Source organism: Herpailurus yagouaroundi, unplaced genomic scaffold (assembly GCF_014898765.1).
Source record: "Herpailurus yagouaroundi ecotype Mexico unplaced genomic scaffold, PumYag 139, whole genome shotgun sequence".
Taxonomy (NCBI): domain Eukaryota; kingdom Metazoa; phylum Chordata; class Mammalia; order Carnivora; family Felidae; genus Herpailurus; species Herpailurus yagouaroundi.
The window spans coordinates 73,827,293-73,849,830 of NW_024412394.1; the positions used below are offsets into that span (position 1 = coordinate 73,827,293).

The 22,538-nt window shown below is 39.7% G+C and overlaps 1 protein-coding gene and 2 long non-coding RNA genes across 3 annotated transcripts in view; 1 reads left to right on the plus strand and 2 right to left on the minus strand.

The window, feature by feature from the left end:
* The window catches only part of CALHM6 (calcium homeostasis modulator family member 6), a 5,091-nt gene extending 3,309 nt beyond the window's left edge, over positions 1 to 1,782 (plus strand). Inside the window, exons 2-3 of the mRNA XM_040474437.1 lie at positions 1 to 220; positions 846 to 1,782. The exon at positions 1 to 220 is cut by the window's left edge and continues 24 nt beyond it. Coding sequence (XP_040330371.1) covers positions 1 to 220; positions 846 to 1,268 — 643 coding nt within the window. The 3' untranslated portion in view covers positions 1,269 to 1,782. The remainder of the gene's footprint in view (positions 221 to 845) is intronic.
* The window catches only part of LOC121029945 (uncharacterized), a 44,951-nt gene that overhangs the window by 20,536 nt on the left and 1,877 nt on the right, over positions 1 to 22,538 (minus strand). The window lies entirely within an intron of this gene.
* Positions 6,289 to 8,716, minus strand: LOC121029946 (uncharacterized). The gene is made up of 2 exons (XR_005790000.1): positions 8,130 to 8,716; positions 6,289 to 6,544 (listed from the first exon to the last, which is right to left on the minus strand). It is a non-coding gene; the product is annotated as an uncharacterized LOC121029946 (long non-coding RNA).

Below are 22,538 nucleotides of genomic sequence, written 5' to 3' on the forward strand. Positions count from 1 at the left end.
CAGCGCCACCGCCGCCGTCGCGCCGCTCACCTGGGTGGCCGTGGCGCTGCTCGGGGGCGCCTTCTACGAGTGCGCGGCCAGCGGGAGCGCCCCACTGGCGCGGCTGCTGTGCCGGGGCCGCGACGCCGCCTGCGAGGCCCAGCTGCCGCTGGCGCCCTGCCACCAGGCCCGGGCGCCCGACGCGCAGGACCTCCTGAAGGAGCTCAAGGCCCAGTCTCAGGTCAGGCGCGGGCGCTGGACGCGGTTGGGAGGATGGGAGCGGGGCCGGCTGGGCCGGTGCCCTCGCCCCAGACACGGGACCCCGGGCGACAAGCTGGAACGGCGACAATTTCAGTAAAACGAACGAAAAGGAGGGAAGGCACCTGCTCTGTGCCGGATACCGCGCCTGGCCGTTCAGCTCCCGTCCTGCCTTACTCTTTTTAGCCAGTACACCAAGTCCAGATCGAGTTGTTTGTCCGGCCGGAAGAAGGCAGAATTGTTACAATAAAATGGGCCTCCCTGGCTCTAAAGCCCCCGCCCCACACTGCTTCTGGGCATATAAAGCCCGGAGACTCTTGAAAATGAATGCTTGTTTCATTGGATTTGCCGAAATTCCACGTGTTGAATTCTAGCCGAGTGACGAGTAAGTAGGCTTTTCCCTGGGCCCTCGACGGGACTTGGAAAATGACCTGTCAAGTGGTTGAGGCGTTTGGGAGGTTGTCTCTTCTTTCTCTTAAGAGACTAAGACCTAAAACGGTTGCTTGTTCATCAGCATAACTGTGAGTAGTTCAACCTTTATGTAAGGATTTAAAATTTTTTTTACGAAAAAATGTCACTAAGTTGCTGTTTTGTTGTGTTTTCCTCAGGTGCTGGGCTGGATCCTAATCGCAGTTGTTATCATCTTCCTTTTGATTTTTACATCTATCATCCGATGCCTATCTCCAGTTAGTTTTCTGCAGCTGAAATTTTGGAAAATCTATTTGGAACAGGAGCAGCAGATCCTTAAGAGTCAAGCCACAGAGCATGCGACACAATTGGCCAAAGAGAATGTCAAATGTTTCTTTGAGTGCTCACATCCGAAGGAATACAATACCCCAAGCATTAGAGACTGGCAGCAAATTTCATCACTATATACTTTCAATCCAAAGGAGCAGTACTATAGCATGTTGCACAAGTATGTTCATAGAACAGAGAAGAGTGAGAGCATCAAATCTAAAGAAGGAGATACAGTGATTCCCATTCTTGGCTTTGTGGATACACCTGGTATGCACACTACTGCTGACTTGTGACCTTATTAATGGATATGAGGCAAGTTCTTTTGAGTTATCGCTTCATTTTTAAAAAATAAACTTTGGTATTTTTATGACTATTTTTTTTTTTGATTTTTCAAATTGTGTAAACAATTTTAAATCAAATAAAAAATTGAGAACTTTACCTATTCATTATATTAGTTATGAAAAAGGAAGCAAAGTCAAATGATTCTGTCCAAGGGGCAAACTGGAACTAGATCAAAAGTTTTACACCCCTGGTTTAGGGTCCTTTTCACTGAATAAGAATGTTGTCAAATAAAAGACTTTTAAGTAGCAGAGACAGTAGCAGAAACGGCGGAAGAATGATTGAACTTTTGACCTTTCTGTTAGGTTATCTGATGTTAGTTTCAAATTCACTTTCTTGAAGATAATACATTGTTTCAAACTTTAAAATACCGCCTCTGACGGCTCTAATGTGGGTACTAAACAAACAAAAAATTATCACGAACAGGAAAGTCAATGTTTTAAAAATACAAAATATGGAAAACGACAATTGCAAGCCTAACTGTTGGTTTGAGTTTGTAGGGTCAGAGGGCAGATTTTAAAACTTTATTTTGGTAAATTTCACATATGCACAAAAGTAGAAAGGATCATGTTCTGAGCCCCTGTATAGTCATTATACAGTTTTGACAGTGTAGGGAAGTCAGATGAAACCCATAGCATGCAAGTAAATATAGAAATACCAATTGTGGCCTGATTTAGAGTACAGGAGGGGGCTGGGAACTCTGTGAGAAACTGAAACCTGAGGAACAGAAGAGCATTTCAGTTTGCGGAACAGCATGGCAAAGACTAAGGTGAGAAAGATCTGAGCGCAGCTGGAAGCCTTAGTTAGAGGTGACTGGAAAAAAGGAGCAAGGGACAGGTGGTGCGGGTCCTCTAAGTCATGCGAAGGGTTTTGGTTTTCATCCCATGAGCATTTTAGGAAGACTGTTCTAATTTTCTTGTGGAAAAAGGAATGGCATGGGGGAAGAGACAGAGCCAACATGGAAACAGAAAGACTCATCAGGAGGCCACTGCAGTGAAAATAGGTAGGAGTGAATTTGAAGTGGGTCAGTGGTGATGAAGATAGAAAAAGTGAATAGAGTCAAGGTAAATTTTGAACATAGACATGACAGGATTTGTTAATGGAGAGAAGGGAAACATTTATTGAGAGCCACAGTATCTGTAGACAAAATTACTTTTTAATGTTTATTTATTTTTGAGAGGCAGAGAGCGTGTGAGTGGGGGAGGGGCCGAGAGAAAGGGGGAGACACAGAATCCGAAGCACGCTCCAGGCTATGAGCCATCAGCACAGAGCCCGACGCGGGGCTCAAACCCACAAGCGGTGACATCATGACCTGAGCCGAAGTCGGACGCTTAATCGACTGAGCCACCCAGGCACCCCACAAAATTATTTTTTTAAGTTAATTTCTTTTTGAGAGAGAGAGAGAAAGAAAGAGAGGTGGGGGGAAGGGGCAGAGAGAGAGGGAGAAAGAGGGGATCCCAAGCAGGCTCTGCACGACACAGGGCTCGAACTCATGAACTGTGAGATCATGACCTGAGCTGAAATCAAGAGTTGGGTGCTTGACAATATCAGGGGACATTAGCTTGTCATTCCTGCACATCTCCCAAATTTATGGCTGTTTTGTGCATTTAAAAAAAATAAAATATGAAAACTTTAAACTGTAAAGGAATTGAGCACTGGGCCTATTTAGCCCTTCTTCCTCTCTGAACAGATCTCTGTCTTGGGCTCTATTTGCCCTTTGTTGCACAGGATCGTTTAAAAGAACTTGTCAGCCGAACTGAATATCCTGTTAGTGAGCCTATATTATAAGAAGGTTAGTGGCAGAAACTACATGATCAGTTTTATTTTCTATTCCCTAATGAATAATTTTGAAATTCGTATCATCCTTACTTTTATTTTTGCTTCCTTTATTTCATCTTCCCATTTCTTTTGTATACTCTTCTCTTTCAATGCTTTTCCCCCCCTCTGGTCTAACATGGGCACTTACATCTTACAGTATATTGTCTCCATTTTGTTTACTTCCTCTTGCACAGTCTTTATTAATTATTGTTCAAGCATATATGCTTAAGAAAAAAAATGATAACACTAGAGAACTATGTGAAGTAAAATGTACACTTACCTCATTCCTTTGCAATATAGTTTTACCAGAGGAAGCCATAGGCTCTGTGTCTACACAAATATTATCGTATTATAAATGTGGTTCTGCAACTTTTTCACATTAAATATCATTGTTCCATGTCCCTATATAACAGTTTCTCTCATAAAAAAATCCGCTGATTAGAATTTTTAGAATTAGAAAAGAGTTATGCTTCCTTTTTTGTTAAAAAAAAATATACCTACACATATATAAACACACGCATTCATAAAGTATATAAAGATAAGCAACAAATTGTCAAATTTGGTCAATTCTAAAGACTAGTAATAAGGCAGAGGAGTTTTTCTTTAAGTCTTATGTCTTTTGGGGGCACCTGGGTGGCTCAGTCGGTTGAGCGTCTGATTCTTGATTTTGGCTTAAGTCATGATTCCAGGGTCATGGATCCAGCCCCCATTGGGCTCCATGCTGAGTGTGGAGCCTACTTGGGATTCTCTCTCTCTCTCACTCTCTCTCTCTCTTTCTATGCCCCTCTCCCCCGCTCTCTCTCTCTCTCTCTCAAAACAAAAACAAAAACAAAAAAAACAAAAAAACCCACGTAAAACCAAAAACCAAAAACAAAAACAAAAACAAAAAAACAACCAACTCCAGAAGAAACAAAAACCTCATGTGTTTTTGATCTTTGGATGTTTTTTGTAATGAATAATAAATGTTAACTGTGTAGTTAGAAAAGATTAAAAAGAACCCTTACAATGGTGTAGGGCTTTGCAGTCAACAGGAAGTTTTATATCTTTCTCTTCAGTTCATTTTTACAACGTTGTAGGGTACCCACAAAACACATCACTCGCACGTACAAGTGAGGAATTGAAGGTTGGAGTGGTTACATTACTAGACCAAGGTCATACAGTCAATGGCAGGCAGAACTAAAGTTAGTGGACTGAGCCTGTCTGGATAGTGTGGTTCAGAGTGGCCACCTGTTGTCCTTATTACTGGGCCAGTTTTGTCCCTTTTTAGCCCATGTGCCCTTGTGAGCAGAAAAGATGCAGATGTCCTTAGTGACCCCTACTATTTTTCATCTCATCCAGGAACTTGGCAACTCTTGATACCTGAGACCACTTTGAATAAACATAGGGAATCAGGACACAGAAGTTATTTCATGGTGGGAACATGGTCACCACTATTACTACTCCTTGGAGTCCAGCCACAAACAGGCCACATCATGGGCTTACGAAGCATTTCTCCACTGGGTGTATACAGTTGATCCTTGAACAATTGGGGCTTCAAAGCACTGACCCTCGTACAGTCAAAAATCCATGTATAACCCTTGACTCCCCTAAAACTTAAGTACAAATAGCCTATTGTTGACTGGAAGCATTCGTGATAACATAAACAGTTGATTAACACACATTTTATATGTTACATGTATTATTTACTGTATCTAGAGTAAAGAAAATCATAAGGTGAGAAAATCATAAGGAAGAGAAAATACATTTACTGTATTATACTGTACTGAAAAAATCTGTGTACAAGTGGAGCTGTGCAGTTCATATTTGGTTGTCCACGGGTCAACTGTATTTATTTGCTGGCTCACCAACTGATTCTTTATGATCACCCTGGCTTTATGCTGCCCTAAAGGCTTCAGCTTAGAAGAGATTCAGACACAGCATCTGCTAATAATATTTGCTGCAAAACAACCATATTGTTCTAAGAGATGACTCCACACTGTGTTGAGTTAGGCAAGATGATACAGTTTACAGAGCCTCATAAGATTAGGCATGATCTCTTTGCTCCATCCAAAGCCATAGATCAAAATATCAATGCTCTACAAACTAAAGAAGCAAGTCCTGAGGGAGCATCTGCAAACAGAATTATATACAACTGTCTACATTTGTAGACAGATGTCTACACAATGTCCCCACAAATGTCTCTGGCTGGAAAACATCTGGGAACCCTAAGTTTCACAACATCTTACCTACCAGGTGGCCTATTGTAAAGAATTCTTCCTAAAACAAAGATTGAGAAATACTCCCTGAGTCAGCCCCAGCCACCACTGCCTATTTAGTCAGCAGCAAGCTTCCATTGGGTGCTTACCATGTGTCCAAAACTGGGTCTGCCCTGAAAGCTAAGCCTGTAGTTGATCTTATTTTGTCCCTTCCTCCTCATTGCCGCCTTACGAAATATCTCCTGTGAATTGCAATATAAGGGCTGTGGAACTGATTATATTATATTCTTATCTAAAGAAAGAGACCTGTATCAAAAAAGGGGTATTGTCTATCAAGATCCTTTGCCACAAGGAATAAAACATGAAAAACTTCTGAATGAAAGAAATCTCTATAAAATTGGGCAACTTATTGTCATTTTAAAAATTGTGGGTTATCAAACATGGAGAAGAGTATATGAAACATTTGTGTCCATTTAAAAAAATAATTACACAGTAAACATCTATGTAACCGCCACAGAGGGGAAAGAGAGAGGACATCTCCAGCAACCCAGAAAACACCTGCCCGAGTGTCACTTCACAGGGTCAACTCTCTCCTAAATGTGGGCGGCAGGCGGTCGGGGGCGCGGGGAGAGATCATTCTCTTTCTTTTTTTTTTTTTTTTTAAGTTTATTTAGTTTTGAGAGAGAAAAGAGAACAAGCAGAGGAGGGGCAGAGAGAGAGGGGGACAGAGGATCTGAAGCAAGCTCTGTGCTGATGGCAGAGAGCCCGATGTGGGACTTGAATTCATGAACTGTGAGATCATTACCTGAACTGAAGTCAGATGCTTAACTAAGCCACCCTGGCGCCCTCATTACCTTACTTTTATTTATAGTTTTACCACCTATGTGCGCATTCCTAAATTATTAATGTTTATTTTTGTCTGTTTTGGAACTTTGTATGAGTGAAATCACTTTCTAATTGGTTCTCTACGAATTGTTTTATCATCTTTTTTGCTTTTATTTGATAGATTCATCCATAGTATGCCTAGAACGACTTATTTGTCTTGATTGCTGGATAGTATTCTACTACCTGAATATACCACAATCTGGTTATCCATTTAACTGCTGATGGACATTTGGTTTGCTCCCAATTTCCGGCGCTTGTGAGCAATGCTGGAGTGACCGTTCCTGTATTTGAATTCTGGTAGCTATGTGCAAGTGTTGCTTCAACGTGTGTTCCTGGAATAGATGAAAGCATGAGGTCATGTATATATTCCAGTTTGCTAGATAATATCAAATGTTTGCCATAAGTGTTATACCAATGTACGCTACTATGAGGGTTCCCACTGCTTCTCACCTCTGCCACACTTGGTATTTCCAATTATTTATTGTTTGTCACTCTAGTGAGTATGTAATGGTATTTCTCATTGTGTGTTTAATTGGCATCTCCCTAACCATTAAAGGTTTTCGGCATCTTTTCCTAGGTTTACTAGTCATTTGGATATCCTCTTTTATGAAATGCCTATTTAAGCCTTTTGCCCATTTTTTAATATTTGGGCAAATATTGATTGATTTGGGCAAATATTTCCTATTGATTTCTGTGATTTCATTATTATTCACTCATTTAGACTAACAAATATTTATTTAGTGCCTGCTTTGCTTCCAGCATGTACTAGGTACTTGGGATACATCAATGAACCAACAGCAAAGACCCTGACTTTGTGAGGCTTACATTCTAAGGGGAGAGAGAGATAACAAACAGTAACGATAATAAATAAGCAAATAACTGAAGGTAAGGAAGAGAAGAATACCGTGAGGAAAAAAAGAAAAAGGAGAACACTCTAAGAGGCATTAGAAATGCTGGAATTAGAGAGTTGTTGTCCTCACCGAGAAGTCACCTTTGGGCAGAGACTGGAAGGGGTGAGAAGTTAGCCAGTAGATCATAAAAAGCATTTGGGCCAGAATAAGGGCTTTAGGTTTTACCCTAAATGAACTGAATAACCACCCCACACATTCCCTACAAAGCCTAAATCAATTGATTACTGAGCAAGACCATTGGATACACCGGGTAATCAATGGAAGGCAAGAACATGCTGATTCCAAAAAGAGGAAGTGATACTCCCTTTTAGACTATAGATGGCCTGGGGGCGCCTGGGTGGCTCAGTTGGTTAAGCGTCTGACTTCGGCTCAGGTCACGATCTCACGGTTCGTGGGTTCGAGCCCCGCGTCCGGCTCTGTGCTGACAACTCAAAGCCTGGAGCCAGCTTCAGATTCTGTGTCTCCCTCTCTCTCTGCCCCTCCCCTGCTCATGCTCTGTCTCTGTCTCAAAAATAAATAAAAACGTTAAAAAACATTTAAAACAAAGACTGTAGATGCCCTGGAATTGGAAAAATGATGCCCAAGACTTAATAGCATATGTTACTGTGGAATTAAAGTCAGGTGAAAAGTGTGTGTGTGTGTGTGTGTGTGTGTGTGTGTGTGTGTACATGAGTGTGTGTGTGTGTGAGTATGTACACGAGTTCTTTTATGGTGCCTTTAGTACGTTTTTGAGAGTTTTTTTTCATTTCTTTTTGCTAGGAGAATATTAATTTAAGAAAACTTGGTTTGATAAGATTATTAATAATGGGGATAAATGAGCTTATATACTCAAAAGAAATTGTATAATTACAAATTGCTTTTAAAACTCTGCAAATCACTTTAAAGTAAGTCTCCTTGTCAAGTTTTGGGCCTCATTAACCAATCCCCTGATGGTCACCATCATCTTCTTAATATATTCATTTTCAGTCATTCAAGAAACATCCAAACATATATTGAGGATACCTACTGTGTGTGGGAGTCTTTGTAATACCATGATTAACAGCTTAGTCACTGGAGACAAAGTACTGTAGACTGGGTGGCTTATGAGCAATAGAAACTTGTTTCTCACAGTTCTGGAGGCTGGGAAGTCCAAGATTAAGATATCATCAAATTCCGTGTCGGGTGGGTGCCCATTTCCTGTTTCATAGATAGGGGTCTTCTCACATGGTAGAGGGCACAAGGGAGCTCTCTGGAGTCTCTTATATAAGGGCACTAATCCCATTAATGAGTTCTCTGCCCTTATGACCTAATCACCTCCAAATTCCATCACACTGAGTGGATTATGTTACTTGAGAGAACACAGAGCTTGGGGTACCACCATCGTATAACAAATAGTAATCAAGCCTGCTCTTTGTCCAAGAGGGAAACTATTTCACCTCTCCGTGTTGCTTGCTGCAAACACACTCTGAGAAATGGCCTGGGTAAAAAGTAATCATAGCCTTGCATTCTTGGCATACTAGTGAGACATGTAGGAACGTGCACATAATTTTCTGTCTTTCAAGCCCCCTTTCTTTTTTTTTTTTAGGTTTATTTATTTTGAGAGGCGGGTGGGGAGAGAGTTCAGAGTAGGGGCAGAGAAAGGGAGAGAGAGAGAATCCCAAGCAGGCTCCACACTGGCAGTCCAGAGCCTGACATGGAGCTCAGACTCACAAACCATGAGATCATGACCTGAGCTGAAACCAAGAGTCAGACGCTTAACCAACTGAGCCACCAGGCGCCCTCAAGCCCTCTTTCAAATCACGCTTTCTATTCAAAGCATTCCCTGATGACATCCGTCCACATAACTTCTTTCCCTGAGCTCTTAATGACTTCATCTCTGAAACTCACTGTAGCACTTGGTCACATACCTCTTTGTGTCATATGAACTGTGTTTTCTCTCCTCAGCATGATTTTATGCCTTATAAAGACTTAAAAAGAAAACTGATTGTCTTACAAATGTCACAATACAGCAAAACAACTGATAAAAACAACTGAGAAAGACCAAATATTTTTAAAACTTATTGAGATAAAACATTTTATTTTTTAATGTTTATATATATATATACATATATATATATATATATATATAGAGAGAGAGAGAGAGAGAGAGAGAGAGAATGAGCAGGGGAGGGGCAAAGAGACATTGAGAGAGAGAGAGAATCCCAAGCAAGCCCCACGCTGTCAGGGCAGAGCCTGACGTGGGGTTGATCTCAGGAACCATGAGATCATAACCTGAGCTGAAATCAAGAGTTGGAACCTTAACTGACTGAGCCACCCAAGCACTCTGGCACTGCATTTCTTAAAGGCTGATTATAGAGTAAGAAAAATAATTGTATAAATATATTTAATATTTTACTTACATATAGTAAAGAAACAAAACTTAATAGACAAAAGTTTGTTTGTTTGTTTGTTTCCAAGGAGTACGCATCAACAATTTGGGTTTCTGATGTTCTACAGGACACAGTTTGGGAAACATTACCTTAGTAGATAATGAGAGGCAGATGGAAAATCAACTGTTGTTTGGCTTACTTCATAGTATTCTTAAATCACATGGTCTGTCCAAAAATAGCAGCTTGAATAAACTCAAGTCTGAGACATGGTCAAGCTGTAGGGCAACTTATTTCAGTGGCCAAACAAGTAGATGGGTACATTCCGGATTCATTAAATGACACTTTATTTCACAGAGACAAGATCGTCATCTGTCTAGGCATCTTTAAAGGTACTTAAAAACGCTTGGAGAGAGGGTAGTGCATAAAATCAAAACCAGATGTTTTTCCTCTCAAAAATCAAAATAATCTTAAATCCTTTCTCAGCTCCCAGCTCTGCTCAAGATTTCTTGATGAGATGATTGTTCCTATTTAAAACATATGCAATCCAAGAAGACTAACTTTATTTATTTTTTATTTTTTTATGTTTGTTTACTTTTGAGAGAGAGTGAGAGAGATAGACAGAGTGTGAGTGGGGGAGGGGCAGAGAGAGAGGGAGACACAGAATCAGAAGCAGGTTTTAGGCTCTGAGCTGTCAGCACAAAGTCCAATGTGGGGCTCAAATTCACAAACCTTGAGATCATGACCTGAGCTGAAGTCGGATGCTTAACCAACTGAGTCACCCAGGTGCCCCTAAGAAGACTAACATTAAATGAGTTCACATTCTTTAACTTTAAATCTGTTTGCCACTGTTAATACCAACAGAATTCCACAATTTTCCAGCCTCATAATCACATCTATCCCAGCTAGAAACTGCCTATCTCTCCCTGCAGATACACAAGGAAGCTCTTCTATCAAAGTTTTTTATTTTCCTAAAATCTAAACCTTTATTACAGGTCCTTTATGTTCTCACTCCAACTTGAGGTTGAACAATTTACACTTATTAAAATCAATGCTTGGTAAATATGATTATTGGCAGTGAAAGACAACTGAAAGAGGTACTTCTGGTTAAAACTGTTGGTTTGAAAGTATGTATTCCACCACAATAAAACAAAAGTATAGAGATCTTTTTTTACATCAGAAAGCAAATGGAGAACAAGAGAGAAGAAAATAACACAATTTTTAGAAGTTACAAAGCAGATGGTAAATCGCAATTTTCCTAATGGACCTGAAAAATCTAAATACCAAGCCAGAACTTGAGAAAGATAAGAAATGAAATGATTTTGGGGTGCCTGGGTGGCTCAGTTGGTTAAGTGTCTGACTTCGGCTCAGGTCATGATCTCACAGTTCATGAGTTCAAGCCCCGCATTGGGCTCTGGGCTAACAGCCCAGAGCCTGGAGCCTGCTTCAGATTCTGTCTCCCTTTTTCTCTGCCCCTCCCATGATTGTGCTCTGTCTCTCTTGTGAAAATAAATAAACATTTTTAAAAAATTAAAAAAGAAATGAAATGATTTTTACCATGGAATTTGTCAAAAAAAAAAAAAGCTCAGGAATTAGCAGCACCAATCACCTCTGGTGGTGGGGGCAAAAAACAGCATTGGTTGAAAGCTTCTTTAAGAATTGGTCCCTCAGGGGTGCCTGGGTGGTGCAGTTGGTTAAGCGTCCGACTTCAGCCAGGTCACGATCTCGCGGTCCGTGAGTTCGAGCCCCGCGTCGGGCTCTGGGCTGATGGCTCAGAGCCTGGAGCCTGTTTCTGATTCTGTGTCTCCCTCTCTCTCTGCCCCTCCCCCGTTCATGCTCTGTCTCTCTCTGTCCCCCAAAAAATAAATAAACGTTGAAAAAAAAATTAAAAAAAAAAAAGAATTGGTCTCTCAGATCTCTGTCCCCATTCCAAGTGGCTGGACAACTGCTTCTCTGTAACCTAGAAAAAGATGGCAATTTCAATCTCTAGATGCAGTTTTTTGAGCAGATTTTTTTCTATTAATTCCTATGTTTATTTATTTATTTATTTAAGAAAATGTTTATTTACTTTTGGGAGAGAGAAAGTGTGAGCTGGGGAGAGCCAGAGAAAGAGGGAGACAGAGGATCTGAAGTAGGCTCTGTTGCCGGCCCAGAGCCTGATACAGGGCTCAAACCCACAAACCAGGAGAGTTGAAATCAAGATTCAGATGCTCAACCAACTGAGTTACCCAGATGCCCCTAGAAGAGATTTCTGAACTGGGGAACACTAGGCTAGTTGAAGACAGAGTCAGTATATTGAGCAAATGGGAATTAAGCTAAAATGTACATACCAAATTTTCCCCCCACTAGCCTTCTTACCCAACCTGGTTTCCAGAATACTGGCATTCAGGCCTTTATTCTCTAGGCAGTAGGTCAGAGGATCTGTATCTAGCAAATCTTACTGCCCAAGAAAAGATATTTCAATAAAACAACACATTTTAAGATTCACATTTAAGTGCCCCCTCCAGTTATTATCCTATGTTGTAGTCCATAACCTCCAAACTCTACCAAAGTTCATATTTTATCCAATTTGAGAGGCTAACCAAGGATCTCCAGAGATTTGAAAAAAGTATGAAAGACAGAAGTCAAAACAAAGAAAAAGGCTACTTAGAAGAAGCAGAAATTATATTTTTTAGAAAACTTAAAAAAACCTTACCATAATGATTTTAGAGATATAAGAGGAGACATTACATATATGAAATGAGAATAGAATGGTATTAAGAAAACAATTGAGAACAAAAGAGTTCTTGGAGATTAACATGACAGCAGAAATTAAAAATTCAGTAGAAGGATTGGAAGATAGACTTGGAGGAAATCTCACAGGAAGTATGGATGGAGATAAAGAGATGGACAAGAGAGAAAAGTAAGAAAAAAATTAGAAAACTAGTCTAAGATATCTGTCATCCTACTAATAAGATTCTAGGAGAAACAGGAGAAAAAGGTAGGATAGAATAAGATATCACCAAAGAAATAATTCAATATGTTTTCCCCAGATGAAAGGACATGGATTTCTAGATTGAAGAGTTCCATCGAGTGATCAGTACAGTGGAAGGATACAGACCCACAGTGAAGTGCATCATGGTGCAATTTTGGAACACTGGGTTTAGGCGTCCTTGTGAGATTGTGCTGTGCCTTGTGAGATTGGGCTCTGTGCTGACCACACGGAGCCTGCGTGGGATTCTCTCCCTCTCTCTCTGTCCCTCCCCCTGCCTCAAAATAAATAAATAGACAAAAAAAAAAAAAAATATGATGGCAATGCAGCCCTCCATAACAAGATTAGCCCCGGGTGGGTTAGTCAAGGGTTAGACAGGGAGAAAGTCAAATTTTTGACAAAATTATGAGTTTTTAATATTTCGCTAAAAAAAAAAAAAATCATTGCAACCTGTTTCAAATAACGTGTGGTGGCTTTACAATGGATCCCCAGATTCTGTGACATGCCTACCATCAAGAGGTAGAGATGAATTCTCTCCCTTGGTTGTATGCTGGACTTACTGACTCACTTCTGAAGAATAGGAAAAAGTGGAAAGGATGATATGTGCCTTCAGAGAATGGACTGTAAAAGGTGTTGCAGCCTCCTTTCTCTCACTCTCTCCTGGACTGCTCTTTTGATGGAATTCACTGCCAAGCTGTGAGGATGATGAAGCAGCCCCTGGAGAGGCCCCTGTGGTGAGAAACTAAAACCTCCTGCCCACAGCCACGGGTGTGGCCTGTCGTAGAGTAAAATCCTCAAGTCTTCATACGGCTGCAGACTTCACTGATGTCCCGATTGCAGCCTTGAGGGAAACCCTGAACCAGAACCACCCAGCTGAGCTGTTCCTGAATTCATGGCCCACAGAGACTGTGAGATAATAAATTGTCACAAGTCGCTGAGTTTTGAGGATATTGGTTACACTGCAAAAAGTAACTAATACATAGCCTACTGAAATTTGGTAACTCAACTACTATAAGGTCCACCCTCCCTAACGTTCCTAAGTGACATTACATCTCATTTTCTCCACCTGAGCATCATAGGCTCCTCTTCTGCTGTTGGCCATGAGGCAATTTTTCAAGAGCGTTTTAGAATGTACTCATGAGTAAAAAGAGCTATAATTTTGATGGGTTAAGGAAATGGAATTTGAATATGCCCAGCCACTGGCTGGGGAGAACCTCTCCTTCCTTCCTGTGTGCAGTTCTCAGCAATATTAAAATCTCAGTTTAAATTTTGAGTCCGTTTTTTCCCCCCACTGCAACAGCTAAGTAGGGAGACAACATCAGAAGGCTTGAGACTTCTTTAAGAAGATACATTGATAGAAAAGTTAATGTACTGAATAATATTGAGAGAAGATATATTCAAATGGGGGAAGAGTTTGAAGACTAGTGATAAGAATAGAGAAAGCTCAGAAAATGTGAAAATGATTCTATCGTTAAGTCCAGGGAAATCTGCTCTTGGTATGCTACATGGTCCAGTGGTCTATAGTGTTTACACAGTCATGGTAGTGGAACCTCAGAAGACTCGTCTAAGTCCGATTCCACATAATAAGAGGGAAGAGGGTCAGGAAGTTTGTATATGTGTGTGGTTAGGATGAAGGCTGGGTGTGAGAAAACCTTGCATTTCTATGTGGAAATTTAAAAAAATGGTGCCTCAAACGGAAAAATCAAGAAAGAGCTTATATAAGCATATTATGGACAAAAATGAAGTAGATTCCAGAAGAACCGGTTGACAAGAGTAGAAAGGAGGTGCTGATATGAAGCAGGAAATGGTGGAAAGCAGGACTGGTGAAGGTCAAGGAGTGGTAGGAAATGATTTATATTCTTATCTGGCTCTTTAAATTGTTTGTGTGAATACATTTTTAATAAGTAAAACTTAACAAGAAAAGAGAAACAGGAGAATTACTAAAATAATCATTAAAATGTATGGTGAGAATCTGCAAATGTTACCAATGTTACTAATTGGTGCTTTACATCTTTTGGAGTGCCAAATTCTCTTTCAGGTGTCCTCCAAATAAGGTTCTCACATCTACAGAGAGGAATATCTACTTATTAACTTCTGCTTAAGATTTTTCCGTGTTTTCTGAAGTGATTAAAATAATCACTTAAATAATCATTAAAAATATGACTGGACTCTTAGTGATTTGCTCTTTGAGAAGAATTTTTCTGTGTTCTGAGATGAAACAAGATCTTTTGTTATCTATTTAATCAGTTCTTGTGACTATTTTGTTTTCTCTATTGATGTAGAGTATGGAAAGCAATATTCTAATTATTGAATAGGTTTTGTTCATTTTAGCCTTGCCTTCTCTTTGAAATGTCACCCAAAAGTTTTTGAAGCAGGAGCCAGTTTGATTTAATAAATATTTATCAAGCATCCATTATACTATCATAGTCTAGTGAGGGGGGCAACCCCATAATCAAATAACTATAATGCAATGAAATTTGTGTGAAGATTATTACTGTTTATACATGTCCGAGAAATAGTAGAGTGATAATTTTTCTGGGAGCTGCATAGGATATTTATGGAATGAAGCAAGATATAAACTGACTAAAGAGTTGTGAGAGATGATAAAGGAAGGTTTTAGAGAACATGAGCCCTGAAGAGGTTTTTGGAAGATGAATTGTTTGTCAGGTGTACAAGCAGTGGAAAAGCATTCCAGGAACAAGGAAGACCATGTGAAAAGGCACAGAGGCATGAACAGCATTGTGTATTTAGGAACCGAATTACTTTAGCATTGCCCTGAATGCAGGCTGGACAGCAAAGCAGAGGGCCGCTCACCGAGCACTTCATTTGTCATCATACGGAACTTACACTTAGCCCTGTAGACAATGGAGAGGTAGTAAGGAAATTGGTGATACCACTGGATATGGATGGATCATTCTGGTGAAGGATTTTTAAAGTACATATTATGAAAATTATATATATCATATAAACACAGAGAAATGTGTTCCTCTGTGTAATGAACCACTATAAACATAGATTTCAGAATTGTAAACATTTTAAAAAAGTGTTTATTATGGGAAATTTCAAGAATAAACATAAGTAGAGAAAATAACATAAGGAAGCCTCTTGTACCTCTAAGTCAGTTTCAACAATTACCAACTCATTACCAATCTGATCTACTCTCCAACACACTTCCCTCCATTCCCAGATTATGTTGAGACACATCCCAAATGTCATACAATTCCTTCTGTAAAGTATATATTTTAAAAAAGAATACGTAAAACATCCACAGAATGTACACCACCAAGAGTGAACCATTATGTGAACTACAGACTCTGTGTGATTATGATGTGTTAGTATAGCTTTGTGAGTTGTAACATATACCACTCTGGTGGAGAATGTTGGTAATGGGGAAAGCTGTGCATGTGTAGGGGCAAGGGATAAAGGGAAAAGTTCTGTACCTTCTCCCCCAATTTTGCTGTGAACCTAAAACTGCTCTATAAAACCAAAGTCTCAATTAAAACAAAAACTACTCCAAAAAGCAAAGCCCTCAATATCATTATCACACTTAAAAAACAACAATAATTTCTTAATATCATCAACTATCCAGTCAGTATTTAAGTTCCTACTTGCCTCATAAAAGTATTACTTGTTTGAATTGGGATTCAAATAAGGTCCATATACTGTAAAATTGGTGTGCCCCTTAAATGTCTTTTTAAAATATAAATTCTCAGGGCACCTGGGTGGCTCAGTCAGTTGAGCGTCTGGCTCTTGATTTTGGCTCAGGTCATGATCTCATGGTTCATGAGTTCAAGCCCCTCATCAGGTTCTGTGCTGGTGGTGCAGAGCCTGCTTGGCATTCTCTCCCTCTCTCTCTCTTTCCCTCCCCCGTGCTCACTCTGTCCCTCTCTCTCTCTTTCTCTCTCTCAACATAAATAAATAAACATTAAAAAATAACATATCAGTTTTTTATTTTAGTTATTTGATTCGTTGCTTAGAAAGATTTTAATTGTGGTTAAAATTTACCATCTTAACCATTACTAAGTGTACTTAGTAGTACTAAGTATTTCACAATGTTGTGTAACTATCACCACCATCCATCTCCAGAACTTTCAGCATCTTGCAGAACCAAAACTCCATACTCATTAAACAATGACTCCCCAAACCCCCTTTCCCCAGCCCCTGGCAACCGCCATTCTATTTTCTGTTTCTATGCATTTGACTACTCTAGGTACCTCATGGAAGGTTCATCCATGTTGTAGCTTCTGTCAGAATTTCCTTCCTTTTTAAGGCTGAATAATATTCCATTATAAGTATATATCACATTTTGTTTATTCATTTATCCTTTGATGAACACTTGGGCTGTTTCTACTTTTTGGTTATTGTGAATAATGCTGCTGCGAACATGGATGTACAGATATATCTTTTCGAAGTCCTGCTTTTGATTCTTTTGGGTGTGAACCCAGAAATGGAATTGCTAAATCATATTTTTAGTTCAATTTTTAACTTTTTGAAGAATCACCACACTGTTTTCCATGGGGCTGCACCATTTCATAGTCCCACTAACAGTGTGTGCACAAGGATTCTAATTTCTTGACTCTTCAACATACTTGTTATTTTCTGTTTTGTCTTGTTTTGTTTTTTGCTTTTTTGTTTTTATTTTTGTTTTTGTTTTATAATAGCCATCCTAATGAGTGTGAGGTGGTTATCTCATTGCAGTTTTAATTTGCATTCCCCTAGTGGTTTGATGTTGAGCATCTTTTCATGCGGCCATTTGTATGTCCTTTATGGAAAAATGTTCAAGTTATTTGCCTACTTTTTTCATTGAGTTGTTCATTTTTTGTGGTTGAACTGTAGGAGTTCTTCATATATTCTGGATTTTAACCCCTTATCAGATATATTATTTGCAAATATTTTGTACTATTCCATAGGGTGCCTTTTCATTCTGTTAATTGTGTCCTTTTTAAATGTATTTTTTAAAGTTTATATATTCATTTTGGGGGGGGGGGGGTGGGAGCAGAGAGAGAGGGAGAGAGAGAATCCCAGGCAGGCTCCACACTGTTAGCACAGAGCCTGAGTTGGGGCTTGAACTCACGAACTGTGAGATCATGACCTGAGCTGATATCAAGAGTCAGACACTTAACCAACTGAGCCACCCAGGTACCCCTGTTGTGTCCTTTGATGCACATAGTTTTTAATTTTGATGTACTACAATTTATTATTTTTTATTGCCTATGTTTTGGTATCATATCTGGATTTTTTAAAATAAAAATATACTGGTAGTTTTCTATTCAAATCTGGACTACAAGGCTTTTTAAAAATTAAATTTAACTCTATCTAACTGAACTTTTGTGTCTTTTTCCTCATTTCCAAAACCCCAAGTCCTAATAACCACATGATTACTACATTTCTTTTAAGGTTTTTTGTTTGTTTGTTTGTTTTTGTTTTTAGAGAGAGAGAGCACACAAGAGTGGGGAAGGGGCAGAGAGAGGGAGAGAGAGAGAATCCTAAGCAGGTGTGCGCTGTTAGCTCAGAGCCTGATGTGTGGCTCGAACTCACGAACTGTGAGGTCATGGCCTGAGCCACAATTAAGAGTTGGATGCTTAACTGACTGAGCCACCCAGGTGCCTCTCCATTTCTTTATACCACAATACATACCCAAAAGACTCAAACTAACGACACCAACACTGCCACAGACAATTTGATTTCCGAGAGAAGTTTAGGATTTTTATTTTTATTGTTTTTCTGCTCCTTTTTGTCCTTAAGGTATATCCTTTAAGGTTGTACAAATTACTGTGTTTAAAGTTGCCTGAATTAGTTCTCTCTATGCCACTAATTCAATATGTAGTTACATTCATTTATTTAATTTTGCTTTCATTTGTTAAGAACTGCTTTTAATTTCAAATGTTTAATTATTATGTAAAGTGATTACATGGTAACAAAACTAAATCACCCCAAAAGGTATATTTTGAGAAATCTAGCTTTTATCCTTATTGTTTTCATACTGTTCTCTCTCTCTCAGTGGTACCCTTTTAAAAAATGTTTTTGATTTAGCCTATTAAAAAAATATATGTACACTTTATTCTACTTTCCTTTTTATTACTTGACAATATATTCTAGAAGTCATCATGCCATACAATAAATAAGATATTACTCATTTCTTTTTTATGGCAGTATAGTACTCCATTATGTGGAAATAGTTCATTCAATCAGCCCTCTACAGGTAGACATTTGATTGTTTTTATTTTTTAGTTATTACAAATGAATAGCCTGTGCAGACATCTACAATTAATATTTTGCCATTTGATTAATGCTTTTGTGAATTAAAGAAAAACACAAATATGTCATCTTTTTCCAAAAATTTTTAACATATATCTGTCAAGAGATGATAATATCCTGAATAACTACAATACTACTCTCACACATAACATAATGAAGAAAATAGTGGTTGGTTTCCAGGGGTTGCAGGATGAGAAAATCACTGCTGTGGTGATCAGGATGAAAGCAAAGGCAGTGACAGTGTATAGGGAAGTGAACTTGATTCAAGAGATGTATAGAGAACAGGTGGAGGTATTATTTAGCAAGACTTGGTAATACAATGAGCACTTTTACTGTGGCTCTTTTAAGATTATTTCAATTTACCTATGAGGGTGAATAAAATCTCTTTGGATAATGTGTGCACATTCATTCTATTATAGCCCGTATGGTTTTTAATTTTAGAGCATATGCCTTGAGGACAATGAGCCCTGGAGGGAGCCAAAGGACAAGTAGAATAACCAACATTTATTTACCCTTTTGTCATGGAGACTCTGGTTACACCAGAAAATTAAGGGGCAGAGCAAAGGTGCAGTGACGTTATGGTCTCCAGCCTAATCTCACCTTCTTGAGCAAAGCAGAGTCCACAGTTCCTAGCTTGATGAGTCAAGGCACCCTAGGTATCCTCAGGGTCAAAGGAGTCTGTATCACAGATGCATTCCGTGTGTTTTATACAGTATTTCAGAGAACTTTCCCCTAAAAGCTTGACGTTAGCAATAGAAGGTCACATGAAGATAAAATGGAGAACAATCTTCCAAAATGGGCCAATAAGACCTATAAATTACCATTTCCTTCCTTCCTTCCTTCCTTCCTTCATTCATTCATTCTATATTTGCCACTCAAAAAATATTAAGAAGTATTGATTGTCAGGAACTGTGCCAGGTGCTGGGAATACAAAGGTAAAAAAGATGTGCTCTTTGCCAAAGAAGAACTCACAGGCTAGTTGGGAAGAAAGACATGTAGGCAAATACTCAGCATATAGTGTAGAGACATGTAAAAGGTACTAAAGAGACCAGAAATTAGTGGACAACTCATTTGGTCCAGTGGTGGGGTGGGGAGATGGGTCACTTAGGATAGTCTTCACCAAGTAGGAGAGATTGAGTTGGTCTTCACTGGATGGATAAGGAGTCTAGTATGTACTAGAAGCTCTATCTTGCAGACAGGAAAACTGAGAAGTTTGCAGTGTGGCTGTATTGTATATTATAGAGATCACTTGATTCCAGAGTGGAGAGTGAAATAGAAATTAAAAATCACATCAGGAAGCAACTTAAGGAGAACAGATGAGGCCCTGGACTGAGGGCAAAAGAAAGATCAAGAGGAGTTTAGGATGTAGGATTATAAGAATTTGGCGACAGATTCAATGTGAGAAGTAAAAGGGAGGGAGGAGTCAGAAATTAACAGGAGGCTTTTAGTTTTAACAATGGGACCATTAACTAGGATTTAGGAATGTTGGAGGAAAAAGAGGTTTTACAGGGAGTGAGAGGAAATAATGAGCTGGCTTTTTGAACACACCAAATATATGCTTCTGGGACATATAAGTAGAGTAGGGAATAGGAGCAGATTGGTGAAAGGGTAGAGAGGTGACATTTTCTGTGTCAGATTGTTCTACACAGGGGAAACATCGGCCTCAAGAGAAATGCAAACCACAGAGCCTGCATATATCAGAATTTGGGGAAGGAAGAGGAGCTGGAGAGGAATGAAAGAGACTTATGATCAATAGTCAGCTGAAACACAATAGAAGAGTCAGAATCGAGAGATTTAAGGTAAGCACTGGCAAGCATTTCAACATAGAATTATACGCTTTCAAAACTGGCTCTCTTTCTTAGACAATTAGGGCTGCTGGAACAAAATTCCACAGACTTGGTGGCTTAAATAACAACAAACATTTATTTCTCACAGTTCTGGAGGCTGGGATATTCAAGATCAAGATGCCAGCAAATCCCGTGTCTGGCGAGGACCCTCTCTTTGGTTTGTTGATGGCTGCCTTGTTATATCCTCACATGGAAGGGGAGGAAAGAGATCTTGGGTCTCTTTCTCTTTTTCTAAGAGCACTAACCCCATCACGAGGGCCCTACTCTCAAGACCTAATCTAACCCCAGTCACATCCCAAAGGTCCCACCTCCAAATACCATCACACTGGGGATTAGGTCTTTAACATATGAAATTTAGAGGGAGGCAAACATTCAGGCCATAGAACATTTTCCCGCTACATCATGCTTTCTCAAAGTTTGCCAGTAGAAGAAAGGAAGCAGTGTTAAGAGAATGTTTTTCCTAGGATGGGAGAGTCTTGAATATATTTTTAGGCTTATGAGGAGGAGCCAAGTGGAGGGTGAAGGTGGATAAGTGATAAGAATAAGGTCCCTGATGAGGTAGTGGGAACTAGAACATGCCTGTGTCTGTATCAGAATAAGCAATTCCATATGCTAGTATTTATGTATTCAATTTGCTCTTCCCTGGGGTCTTTTTCATGACATTATCAACCTTTCAGGTCTCAGTAAACTTATGAATGTAAAAAGTAGGATACTTTAGATATCTCCAAGACCATGTTTGGTCCTAAACTTTTATCTTTATAGCTTTTTCTATAAAGTCCACTATCCCAGAACTGAAAAGAACTTTCTGAGTTGTTGCATGGATTTCTCCCTGCTTCCAAGCCAAATCTACTGCAAATACTTCTTTCTCTAGAAGGAGCCACCAGACATATTATTGTAGTTCAACTATGTTCAACTACATTTAACTTTAGATTAGAGTACAAATCCTTGCCAAGAGACAGCTGGCCCAATCCATGCACAGAAACACCATCTTAATCAAATACTGGGCCTAGAGTGGTTGAATTTTTGGCAAAGAATTGCCTCTTGATCTGTCTAAACTCAAGTAACTAGTTTTGCAGTTCCTTCCCCCCCCACCCCCACCCCCCCCCCCCCCATTCATTCATTTAGATTTGACATCCTCATGAGGGACTCAACCCAGCAGGTGTTCAGAAAGCTTGAAAGAAAGGGGGTTGAAAAGTGTATTGTTTAGACCTGGAGGTTTTCCTGACCATCTGAAATGCCTTAGGCAGCCACAGAATAGTCACAGGTTACAGTTTTCAGGAACTGCTGACGGTGGGGGAGGGCATTTTCTTCTTCCTGTCGGTTTTAAGTGTCTCTGCAGCAATAAAAATTATGTCAGTGGACACTTTTACTTATTAGGTTCAGTTTTTGTGCTTCTTTCCCTGGGGTGTTTTTCCTCCCAACAGTGGCATTTATGTTAGCTTTTCACAAGATTCTCTACGAACCCTTGGAAAATCTTTTCCAAAGGGAAACAATGTCATTTCTTTTACATCTTTGGAAAAATCACCTTACAAGTCTTGGTAGTCTGGTTTTGGGGCTTTCTGTGGCTTTCCTAAAGGGTCATTTCTGTGTTGCCAAATGCTGGAGTAGCTGAGGCAACTTTGTGGACACACATCTATTGGCTGCATGATAGAGCTCTCTAAAAGGCCTGGAACCAAATGTCTCTCTTTCCTCCCGAGACATAGGAAATCCTGTTTGTGATCCAGGCGGAGTCTCAGGTAAGTGCCTCCACTCAGGATGTTATCCCTCTTGTGTTGGTGGGAGGGTAGAGAATTGTTCACTAGAGCACAGAGGTCAAGGTGATCTGTATTTTCTCCCCTGGCATGTGTATGATCGTTCAACCTGAAGGCTGGGCTATTTTCTATTTCTGGGTGTGAATGGGAGAGGATGGGCCATGGCTTCGAGCAGAAGGTACTCTCATCTGGCTTCCCTCCACCTCCACCTCCACCTCCACCTCCACCTCCACCTCCACCTCC